General features: G+C 41.8%; 1 protein-coding gene across 2 annotated transcripts in view; it reads left to right on the top strand.

Annotated features, from left to right (window-relative positions):
• The first annotated feature begins 741 nt into the window (after window positions 1-741).
• st8sia5.L (ST8 alpha-N-acetyl-neuraminide alpha-2,8-sialyltransferase 5 L homeolog) overlaps window positions 742-13,110 on the top strand; it is a 47,417-nt gene continuing 35,048 nt past the window's right edge. For both annotated transcript variants that reach the window (XM_041570271.1, XM_018267103.2), the window contains exon 1: window positions 742-1,454. In XM_041570271.1, the coding sequence (XP_041426205.1) occupies window positions 1,324-1,454 (131 nt within the window). In that variant the 5' untranslated portion in view covers window positions 742-1,323. The remainder of the gene's footprint in view (window positions 1,455-13,110) is intronic.

The following is a 13,110-nucleotide window of genomic DNA, read 5'->3' on the forward strand; positions in this document are numbered from 1 at the left end:
CCAGAGAGTGTCAGTTTGTTGAAATGTACATTGCTTGTGATTGTGCTCCTGCAAGTCTGGGGACACATTGCACTGCACCACATTCTTAGGGCTCTTACTGACGAGCGGTTGTACTGCGCTCCCCTGCGTTACGTTTTTCTGCGTTCAGCCGTAGGGGAGCGCAGGAATAGACGCATTGCATTTTTTCCAATGGGGCTGTACGCAGGTTGAGATGCAACATGCTGCATTTTTTTTGCGTTCGGCGCCTACACGCGCCTGTGTGAGTTCAGCCCCATTGGAAAAAATGTAATGCGTCTATTCGTGCGCTCCTGAACGCAGAAAAACGGAACGCAGGGGAGCTACAACCGCTCGTGAGTAAGAGCCCTTAGTTCTCCTTCGGTGTTGGTTACTCCCATGTGCTCCGGGTTATAATGTCCTGATTAATTGGCTCCTGGTGCAACTAGCCCTTGTGTGTGTGTTAGGGAAATTAGATTGTAAGCTCTACTGGTTCAGGGATGGATGTGAATCATAAATTGCTGCATAATGTGCCGGTGTTCTCCTTAGTGAGTAAGGCCGGTTAGTAGAATGATTGACCCCCTTGTCCTCTAGCAGGGATTTAGCAAGTGAAGCATGAGGGTCTCCTTCTCCTGCTGTGGCCCCTTCCCCAGCAGATGCTGCAGTGATCCAGCCCCCTGGAGCAGTGTCCTTGAGCCTATACACACAGTGACCTTGGCTGTGCTTACTCAGGGGAACACATTAGCCATAAAGCAGTGATCGCTGGGAGACTGACAATGAGGGAGACACAGCCTGGTGCAGCCACAGCGTGGCCCTCCTCCCACCCCCACTCACGTCTCTCTGTGTGATTGAGTGTGTGTGTGTCTGTGTGTTAGTGTCTGTGTGTTAGTGTCTGTGTGTGTGTGTAATGGGAGAGGGTCAGTGGGGGCTGCAGTAGGCAGGCATAGGGCATGGGCACAGGCTGGCATTGCATACATGTATATATGTGCCCGTATAGACTGCACGACCATCAGGCTGGATCTGTGAGCAGAGGAGGAGGAGGAGGAATAGAGGGAAGGGGCTGTCACGGAGCTGCATGAAGGGGGGGAGAACTGGTTGGATTTACATGTTCCCCACGTCCTGGGCTGCCGGAAACTTTACCCTGGAAACTGGTCATTGGGGCACAGCCTGGCAGGCGACACAATGGGGTCACTTGTGCTGTGGATCCTGCAGGAGTCTGGCCGGGGGGTTATACCTGTGAATCCCAAGGACATGCTGCTGCTATAGACATAATTGCCCTCCACTGAGAGTCTTGCTTTGACCGGGGGGGGGGCTGGAGGTGCCCTCGCCATGGGGTACGCAGACCCATCTGGGGGCAGGGACTTGCTGGGCAATAGAACTTTGCTGTTCATATTCATCTGCGCCTTTGCCCTGGTGACCTTGTTGCAACAGATCCTGTACGGCAGAAACTACATCAAGAGGTAAGTAGCCAAGGGGCTATAGCCGGCCAGCGGGCACAGTCAACTCAGCACCGGCAGCATCTTGTGTGGCACAGGGTACAGTCACTATGTAAACTCTTTATTCCCAAGAGCCACTGTATTACTGCTCTCCTGCGGGTTAAATGGTTACTTCGTTTTTAGGTTTGTCTGATTTACTCTAGTTCTAGTGTCCCCTGGGGGGGAATGTGATGCACTGGGTGTAACAGGGTCAATAATGCAGTCGCCCCTTCCTACGTACCAAATGGATTTTGTTTCTGCTTTATTACTAAAGGCCACACTAAAGAGGTTCATTCTGCCTCCAACACTGCACATAGTGGGGCCTCACAAAGTAGCTGCTGTTTGTAGAAAAGGTATGGGAAAGATAAATAATTTAACAAATGTAAACATCTTCTCTATACAAGCAGTAAATTAAGAATAGTAGTGTCTGGGAAGGGAGTGTGACTGTGAGATAACAGGTATAGTAGGGAGAGATGGTGCCTATAGTAACAGTGGATAATAGTCTCTGGGAAGGGAGTGTAAATGTGGGATAGCAGGTATAGTAGGGAGAGATGGTGTCTATAGTAACAGTGGATAATAGTCTCTGGGAAGGGAGTGTGACTGTGGGATAGCAGGTATAGTAGGGAGAGATGGTGCCTATAGTAACAGTGGATAATAGTCTCTGGGAAGGGAGTGTGACTGTGGGATAGCAGGTATAGTAGGGAGAGATGGTGCCTATAGTAACAGTGGATAATAGTCTCTGGGAAGGGAGTGTGACTGTGGGATAGCAGGTATAGTAGGGAGAGATGGTGCCTATAGTAACAGTGGATAATAGTCTCTGGGAAGGGAGTGTGACTGTGGGATAGCAGGTATAGTAGGGAGAGATGGTGCCTATAGTAGCAGTAGGATAATAGTCTCTGGGAAGGGAGTGTGACTGTGGGATAGCAGGTATAGTAGGGAGAGATGGTGCCTATAGTAACAGTGGGATAATAGTCTCTGGGAAGGGAGTGTAACTGTGGGATAGCAGGTATAGTAGGGAGAGATGGTGCCTATAGTAACAGTGGAATAATAGTCTCTGGGAAGGAAGTGTGACTGTGGGATAGCAGGTATAGTAGGGAGAGATGGTGCCTATAGTAACAGTGGGATAATAGTCTCTGGGAAGGAAGTGTGACTGTGGGATAGCAGGTATAGTAGGGAGAGATGGTGCCTATAGTAACAGTGGGATAGTCTCTGGGAAGGGAGTGTAACTGTGGGATAGCAGGTATAGTAGGGAGAGATGGTGCCTATAGTAACAGTGGATAATAGTCTCTGGGAAGGGAGTGTGACTGTGGGATAGCAGGTATAGTAGGGAGAGATGGTGCCTATAGTAACAGTGGGATAGTCTCTGGGAAGGGAGTGTGACTGTGGGATAGCAGGTATAGTAGGGAGAGATGGTGTCTATAGTAACAGTGGGATAATAGTCTCTGGGAAGGGAGTGTGACTGTGGGATAGCAGGTATAGTAGGGAGAGATAGTGCCTATAGTAACAGTGGATAATAGTCTCTGGGAAGGGAGTGTAACTGTGGGATAGCAGGTATAGTAGGGAGAGATGGTGCCTATAGTAACAGTGGAATAATAGGTTGTATTTTGCATAATGTCATATTTAATGCAAAACAGAATGATTAAGAAGTTATGTATCAATAAGGATTTAACCTCCAGGTGGAAACTTGCATTTATAATCCCATCAATTGATCTATCTATATATATATATATATATATATATATATATATATATATATATATATATATATATATATATCTATATCTATATATATATATATATATCTATATATATATCTATATATATATATATATATAATTTCCTGTAAACTGGGCTCAGATTAGTCCCTGCTCTATGTACATATTGGAATTCTAAATATTATGCCCATTTGATTGATTGACTGAGTCCTTTGTTGGCTGCTGGAGAAGAACATTGGGGCTGTGAGGGGGGTAGAGAGGAGTAAAGGCCACAGGCTGGGCCCCTGGAATAATCCGCTCGCCATTGAAATGACAAAGAGGGAAATCGCTGGGCGAGATTTAAATGGACAATGACCATATAATATAGATTGGTTTTTTTTATGGAGTAACCCCATGAAGTCCCACCTTTGTACCAATTAAGGACTTTGAGAAGTACTGTTCCTTTAACAGGGGGGGGGGGATAACCTAAAACAAAGTGTTTAGATATTGTACATAAGCGCCTAGTCTTTATTTTTTAATTATAGTGGTGTCTCAATGAATGAACTTAAAAAAAACAAAATCATACAATTTTAGAGCCACACTGTGAATGACTCGAATGTTGTCTTTTAAAGGAGTAGAATGATTTAGGCTGCTCACCGGCAACTCTTGGGTTAAATGGAAGAAAGGCAAATTTTAAAGAAAATCAAGAAATAAAGGATGGAGGAAAGGAGATCAAGCTATTATCAGTTATTTGTCTTAAGGGCAGTCAGGTTGTGGGATTCTTTCAGGAAAATATTGAGTTAAAGGGGAACTATCGCGAAAATGAAAATTTAATATACGCTGCATTGTTTCTGAAATAATCAAGTTTATCTTCACTATTCCTCTCTCAGCATCTGTTTCTCTTCATTCTCTCTTCATGCAGCAGTTGGGTGTCAGATGAATGATCCAATACAGTAGAACACCCCATTTTACGTTTTTCAGGGGACCAGAAAAAATGGTGTAAAAATCCAGGAAAATGTAAAATCAGGGAAATGTATTATGCATAATATATAGGTGGAACCACAAAACAACAATGTAAAATGAGGGAAGACTTAAAATCAGGGGATGTAAAATTGAGGTTTCACGGTATATCTTATAGGGGGGCTCCTTTCCTAGCAGATGAATTAGAGCTCACTCAAATAACTGATTCCAGTACAAAAAATGGGGGCAAATGTACTAAAGGGGCAAAGTGGCTAAAATTCGCAATTACTTATGGGCGCTGATGCAAATTCGCCAGTGAAGTGGACCTACTCTAGTGCTACTTCGCACCTTTACGCCAGGCTAGGGACGTAACCTTTGCGCTGTGGCGAAGGGACGTAACTACGCTAACTCACTAACTTGCGCATTTTACTGAACGTTACCTCTTGCGCCAGACTTGCCTTCGCCACCTTTGACCAGACGAAGTGCAATAGAGTAGATAGGACTTGCTTTAAAAAAAAGTTAAATTTTTTTCTAAGTCCCAAAAAACGCTGGCGTTTTTACTTTTTTAAGGGTGATAGGCTGAAAAAGATTGTAAATTTTTTTGGGGGTACCCTCCTTCCCCCCTACATTTCCTAACATATGGCACCTAAACTATAAAGTGGGCACATGTATAGGGCAAAATAACAACTCTATTTTATTTCATTTTTTTCCCAGGCTTGTGTAGTGTAATGTATTTGCTGCTACACATACGTCCATTGCACTTTAACTTGGCGGCGTATAAAAATTAGGCATCGCTAACGTAACTTCGATTTGCTTGACGAATTAATACTAGTGCAACTTCGCTACCTTAGCCTCCCTGAGCGCAACTTCGGATTTTAGTGAATTAGTGGACCCTGGGATAACGTCGCCTGGAGAAGTGCGGCGAAGGAGTCGCTAGCGTATTTTTGGCGCTTAGTGAATTTGCCCCATGATGTCTGTGGATTTTAATAGCGTGAGCTCTAATACATCTTCTAGGCAAAAGGAGCCCCCCTATAAGATATATTGGATCTAACTGTCAATGAATATCTGACACCCAACTGCTGCATGAAGAGAGAATGAAGAGAAACAGATGCTGAGAGAGGAATAGTGAAGATAAACTTGATTATTTCAGAAACAACACAGAATATCTAATTGATTATATTTAAAAAGTTTCTTATTTCCGTATAATGAAGCTTATATAACATTTTCATTTTCACAATAGTTTCTCTCTAATTACATTTTGAATAGGTTCGCTTTTATTCTTGAATAGAGAAGTCTAGTATAAGCAGCAGTCCTGTCCTGCTTTATGGCAGCTGAGATTCTAGCTATCTGTATAACAGAGCATTCTGTCCCAGTGGCTGCACAGATCCTATCTGATCCCCATTGTAAGCAGCAGTCCTGTCCTGCTTTATGGCAGCTGAGATTCTAGCTATCTGTATAACAGAGCATTCTGTCCCAGTGGCTGCACAGATCCTATCTGATCCCCATTGTAAGCAGCAGTCCTGTCCTGCTTTATGGCAGCTGAGATTCTAGCTATCTGTATAACAGAACATTCTGTCCCAGTGGCTGCACAGATCCTATCTGATCCCCATTGTAAGCAGCAGTCCTGTCCTGCTTTATGGCTGAGAATTACTGTTTAATTAAAGAACGGCCCAGAATGAATTATAGAAACATGACAGTATTTTAAAACTTGGGCATAATATAGTCCCTTGTTTATTTTAAATGTTAGTTATAAAGCCTTGACCAAATCTTAAAGGAGTTTGTGTTAATATGAAGGTATTGCCATAATGAAGGTCAGTTGAAGCATTTCTTGGATGGCCGGTCTATAGCTCGAGTATCTTACTGAGTAGAACATAAGGAAACTCTAACATAGAGTTTTTTGTAGCAGCCATATTTGTGCTTTTGGCCATGCCCCTTGTTTCATTGTGGGTTGGCAGTACTATTTGGCACTCGTGGGCATTCTTCTGACTTCGGAAATTATTATTTATTTCACAGTGATGCTAACAAGGCAATTAGCATGTTTTCTTTATGTAAATTTCTCTCTAATCATTTTCATTGCCATATTGGAAAGAATAAGCTCACTGGCTACAGGACAAGTTTTTTTGTGCTTTTAAAGTTGGCGCATTTGTTTTTCCTGAGAACCTAAAACATCAAGCTAGATTGTGTGACTCTCCTTTTAGAATCAATTTGAAATATTGTTAATAAGCAGTCCAAATGGATAAGTAAAGTAAATGGATAGGTAAAGGAATAGAGAAGCAAACAGGGGAGAACCCCCCATGTATAATACCCCAGAACACACAGCAGATAAATACAGTACCAATTCCATGTATAATACCCCAGAACACACAGCAGGACAAATACAGTGCCAATTCCATGTATAATACCCCAGAACACACAGCAGGACAAATACAGTGCCAATTCCATGTATAATACCCCAGAACACACAGCAGATAAATACAGTATCAATTCCATGTATAATACCCCAGAACACACAGCAGGATAAATACAGTGCCAATTCAATGTATAATACCCCAGAACACACAGCAGGATAAATACAGTACCAATTACATGTATAATACCCCAGAACACATAGCAGGATAAATACAGTGCCAATTCCATGTATAATACCCCAGAACACACAGCAGATAAATACAGTGCCAATTCTATGTATAATACCCCAGAACACACAGCAGATAAATACAGTGCCAATTCCATGTATAATACCCCAGAACACACAACAGGATAAATACAGTGCCAATTCAATGTTTAATACCCCAGATCACACAGCAGGACAAATAGAGTGCCAATTCCATGTATAATACCCCAGAACACACAGCAGGATAAATACAGTACCAATTCCATGTATAATACCCCAGAACACACAGCAGGATAAATACAGTGCCAATTCCATGTATAATACCCCAGAACACACAGCAGGATAAATACAGTGCCAATTCCATGTATAATACCCCAGAACACACAGCAGATAAATACAGTGCCAATTCCATGTATAATACCCCAGAACACACAGCAGGATAAATACAGTGCCAATTCCATGTATAATACACCAGAACACACATCAGATAAATACAGTACCAATTCCATGTATAATACCCCAGAACACATAGCAGGATAAATACAGTACCAATTCCATGTATAATACCCCAGAACACACAGCAGGATAAATACAGTGCCAATTCCATGTATAATACCCCAGAACACACAGCAGATAAATACAGGGCCAATTCCATGTATAATACCCCAGAACACACAGCAGAATGAATACAGTACCAATTCCTTTAATAAAACCCCAGAGAACACAGCAGATAAATATAGTGCCAGTTCTATGTATAATATCCCAGAACACATCAAGATAAGTACAGAGCCAATTTCGTATATATTATAGTGTAGGAAATATGCATACAATATTCCTTATCCTATTTAATGCCATATTTAAGTATAATACCTCCCAGGATACATGGCAGGATAAATATAGTTCCAATTATATGCATCTTAATTGTGTGAGTGGTTAGAAATTCATTGGTGTTGATTTGGGGTGATTAGCCTACTAAAGGCTTCATTAATCCACCTATAAATAGGGGCCTCTAAGTTACGTGCCCAGACTCTCTCCATTATTCTACGTATCTGCCTTGCAGTAAGTGGTCAACAACCGGATGACTCAGGGGTCAGTGCTGTGAGACAATTCTCATCAAATAAAAACAACTTACTCCAGAAAATATAAAAAACACTGCAGGCAAGTTCAATATTTGGAAATTCTGCGTTGACTCTCCTGGAGAATTCTCAGTATACAGAGCCTATAATTTCCTCCTATATGGTGGTGAGTAACGGCTGTAAGTACCCCCCTCCTCCCCACTTCCGACAGAATGAAGAGCCGCACATTATTCCGCTTCTGAATAAGAATATGTTCCCCCCGATCAGAGCGTGTAATTAGCAGGATTGTTCACAGCTGAACTTTTTCGGAACACAATTGAGACGACGCATTAAAATCACAATCCAGGCAAAGTGTCCCCGGCATGACGTCCCCCCACACGGGAACCCATTGTCTCAGTGCACAAGTGGGGTGTGTGGGAAGCTCTGCAGATGAAAGGCTGATTTCCGCACATAATATACTGGGGAGTTTAAGGCTTCGGTTCCCTATTCTTGCTTTATTCATAAGGGAGGTTTCTACCATCCACACAATATAACCTGATCCACTAATATATTGGGTCATAAAGCAAGAATGCTCAGTGGCATAACTAGATATTACTGGGCTCCACAGCAAGTTATTTTTCAGGACCCCAAACTGTTTATCCTGTTTTATCAATAATTATTGAAATTGTTTATGAATTAGGGACTCAGGGGACCCTATACCTCCTGCCCCCCCCTGCAGCCATATGTCCCTTAGACAGTACAGTATGAGGGTATAGCTTATTGTGTGCCCAGAACATTCCTTCTCTGTATATTTGTATTTATACATATGGGAGGAGGGAGGTGCCATATTGATTCCCTTAGACAGTACAGTATGAGGGTATAGCTTATTGTGTGCCCAGAACATTCCTTCTCTGTATATTTGTATTTATACATATGGGAAGGAGGTGCCATATTGATTCCCTTAGACAGTACAGTATGAGGGTATAGCTTATTGTGTGCCCAGAACATTCCTTCTCTGGATATTTGTATTTATACATATGGGAGGAGGAGGTGCGATATTGATTCCCTTAGACAGTACAGTATGAGGGTATAGCTTATTGTGTGCCCAGAACATTCCTCCTCTGTATATTTGTATTTATACATATGGGAGGAGGAGGTGCGATATTGATTCCCTTAGACAGTACAGTATGAGGGTATAGCTTATTGTGTGCCCAGAACATTCCTTCTCTGGATATTTGTATTTATACATATGGGAGGAGGAGGTGCCATATTGATTCCCTTAGACAGTACAGTATGAGGGTATAGCTTATTGTGTGCCCAGAACATTCCTTCTCTGGATATTTGTATTTATACATATGGGAGGAGGAGGTGCCATATTGATTCCCTTAGACAGTACAGTATGAGGGTATAGCTTATTGTGTGCCCAGAACATTCCTTCTCTGTATATTTGTATTTATACATATGGGAGGAGGAGGTGCCATATTGATTCCCTTAGACAGTACAGTATGAGGGTATAGCTTATTGTGTGCCCAGAACATTCCTTCTCTGTATATTTGTATTTATACATATGGGAGGAGGAGGCGCCATATTGATTCCCTTAGACAGTACAGTATGAGGGTATAGCTTATTGTGTGCCCAGAACATTCCTCCTCTGTATATTTGTATTTAAGAAACTTTTTTTCTTGATAGTATTACTGGCTGGTTGGTCACCCCAAGGTACTAAAAGAGCTTAGTTCTATGATTGCCAACCTATTTTCTTTCTTTTCCCAGGATTCTTTAAGGTCTGGCATTATGCAGAGAGATTGTCACTAATGTGGTGCCTTTTTTCAAAAAGGTATCCCACTCTCAGCCTGAAACCATAGGCCTGTTACATAAACATCAGTGGAAGGAAAGCTTTTGGAAGGGGTAATAATGGATAAGATATTTTAATATATTGCAAATCATAGTACTATGTGTTTATGCCAGCACGGTTTTATGCATAATAGATATTGTCAGGCTAATTCAATTGCCTTTTAAGAGGAGGTGAGCAGGAACCTTGATGGCAGTGGATGTGATCTACTTAGACTTTGCTAATGCATTTGATACAGTGCCACACAGAAGGTTAATGGTTGGATACTTGGATAGAGAACTGGCTAAAAGATACATTACAGAGTAGTGATTAATGGCACGTTTTCTGATTGCACCAGTGTTGTTAGTGGCGTACCTCAGGGATCTGTACTTGGTCCTTTGCTTTATATTTTGTTTATAAATTACCTCAGGTGTCTCTTTTTTTGCTGATGAGCTGAGCCCACCCCTCCTTTGACTACTGCATCTGTTCAAGGGGCCAACTGTGTCCCTCCAAGGCATATTTATTATAGTCCCTGGGGCTGCTCAAGGGAATCTTATAGATGCTTGTCCATCATTATTTAATTCCTCAAACTGTTTGTCTATGGGATAGTAGCAGTGTACATCATACCAACGTGCAATTGTAAGCTGAAAGTCCCCTTTTAAAGGTAAATATTTTATACTACTATGAATACAGGGGCAGCATCAGAACATTCTGTGTGTGCAACATGGCAGCACCATTGCTCTGGATGAAGTCCCAGTGTAAAAGCTCTGTGACTGCCAGTATATCGTTGAAAAAGGAAATTCATTGAAATGTGCTATTGAGAGTCAGGATGAAAAAAGACTCCAATTTGGAGCAGATCAGAGCGGCACAGAGAGGCCCGAGTTAAAGGCAGAATCTCTCCCCGATGTTCCCCACTGGGTGCAGAAAACTCTGCATTCAGCATATTCCTGCAGAAGTCCAGATTTCTTATCCTTGGGAAACAGCTTGAGTCACATTTAGCCGTGCATAGGGAGTCGATGCTCAAACAGCACTGGTCTTTTATTCATGCTCTGCTGGTGGGCCTCTTAAATTATTAGTAGCACCCAGGACCCTTGGGAGAAATGTGCTTTATAGAGTTTATTTCCCAGCTATATGGCCATAAACAGAAACAATCCCTTTCTGCATGGGACTGGTATCTGCCAAAATGTACTCACCAAAGAACTGACTTCAGATTGCAATATAAACTGCAACCCTATGGGGTTATTATGATGGTTTATTAGAATTAGATTGTCAGTTCATGGATGGAGTTCGCCTTTCAGTTCAAGGGTCGCCTGGTTTTCAGAGAGTTAAACAAAATATGTCTCCCTGAGCCTCTCGGCACAGACAGTAGATCACAAAGCCTTCCTCCTTATATCCCCCCAGCACTCGCTGACCTCTATTCACTTTCTCCGCTGCACTCGCAATTGTTTTAATTTTTGTTCTTTTATTAGAATCCCATGTAGCAATGCAGACAGGCAGATAATCCTGCAGCCCCTCTAGCAATGCTGTCTATGCAATGGGCACAGGAGCTCTCTGTCTGTACATCAAACCTCCTCACTATAGGTTGTCAGCTCTTGGGAACTACTGGAAGTTATAGCTCAGCATCAGCTGGAGGGCCACTGGTGTTTTAATTCTGGCTGGTGAGGACTACATGCCCTTGGTGAATGTAGATAAGATATTTTAAAGGGGAAATTCACTGATGGAGGAGTCACAACACCTCTCCAACTGCTCTACGTTAATCTACATACTTGAATTTCTTAAAGGAAGTGTTCCAAGGTAATTAAAATATAATGTACTGTTCCCTGCACTGGTAAAACTGATGTGTTTGCTTCAGAAAGCCTATTATAGATTATATCAACAAAGTGCCATGGGAGCAGCCATTCAAGGCTCAGGTTACATAGCAGATAACAGATGCATGCTGTACTATAACATTGTATTCCATTACAGAGATTATCAGTAATCTGTTAAGTAACCTGTGCCTTTTCTCCTTTTTCAGCGTAAATGGCTGCCCCCATGTCTACACAACAGCTTGTATATATAAACTATAGTAGTACTTATCTGTTATCTACTGTGTATCCTGTGCTTGAATGGCTGCCCCCATGGCTACACAGCAGTTGTTTATATAAACTATAGTAGTACTTATCTGTTATCTACTGTGTATCCTGCGCTTGAATGGCTGCCCAAATGGGCACCAAGCAGCTTGTTTATATAAGCTATAGTAGTACTTATCTGTTATCTACTGTGTATCCTGTGCTTGAATGGCTGCCCCATGGCTACACAGCAGCTTGTTTATATAAACTATAGTAGTACTTATCTGTTATCTACTGTGTATCCTGTGCTTGAATGACTGCCCCCATGGCTACACAGCAGCTTGTTTATATAAACTATAGTAGTACTTATCTGTTATCTACTGTGTATCCTGTGCTTGAATGGCTGCCCCATGGCTACACAGCAGCTTGTTTATATAAACTATAGTAGTACTTATCTGTTATCTACTGTGTATCCTGTGCTTGAATGGCTGCCCCATGGCTACACAGCAGCTTGTTTATATAAACTATAGTAGTACTTATCTGTTATCTACTGTGTATCCTGTGCTTGAATGGCTGCCCCCATGGCTACACAGCAGCTTGTTTATATAAACTATAGTAGTACTTATCTGTTATCTACTGTGTATCCTGTGCTGGAATGGCTGCCCCCATGGTTACACAGCAGCTTGTTTATATAAACTATAGTTGTCTTTCTAAAGAAAACATGTTACTTTTACCAATGCAGGGAAACAGTACATTATAATTTAATTATTTAAAATGCTTGAATTTTTTTGGTGTTACTGTTCCTTTAACATATACAGGAGGAGCCATGGTGCTCTAATGTCACAGGCTCAATGTAACAGCGAATTTTGGCCAATTAAATCACTGGAAAAACTCTGAAACCTGAATTGTTCTCTAAATACTTTATTATTGCCTACATTTTGATTGCACAGATAAAAGAGTAATTTTAGTGAAAACAGAACCCACCGCCCCACCCCCTCCCTGGATTAGTGATTCAGTATGGATTTCTGGGCACATCATTATTTTGCTTGATGTAGAGATCCAACTCTGTGTCCAATCACCAGAAACCATTTAGATAATCATGTCCAACGTCAGTCACTTGTCTTCCCTTTTCATTATCAAGAAATTGTAACGAAGCTGCGGCAGCAGATCTCTTAAAGTGATACTGACGCTCAACACAAATCATATTAAGATATATTGGGGGGGGGGGAGTGTGGAGCTCTGATTGGCTTTGCACAGCCAGAATCTTGTTTCCATAAGATAAAGACAAAAAGAAATGATTGACTGTACTGTAAGGCATTTATAGCAACATTTTGGCCCCCAAGATCTATATTATATGATGAAATATATCAGCCTCTAATATGAGCATTTCCAGTGGTTTGTTGGAATTCATGTTGGTGCCTGTCAGTTCTAAGGATACATAA

This window comes from Xenopus laevis, chromosome 1L, assembly GCF_017654675.1.
Source record: "Xenopus laevis strain J_2021 chromosome 1L, Xenopus_laevis_v10.1, whole genome shotgun sequence".
Classification (NCBI taxonomy): Eukaryota; Metazoa; Chordata; class Amphibia; order Anura; family Pipidae; genus Xenopus; species Xenopus laevis.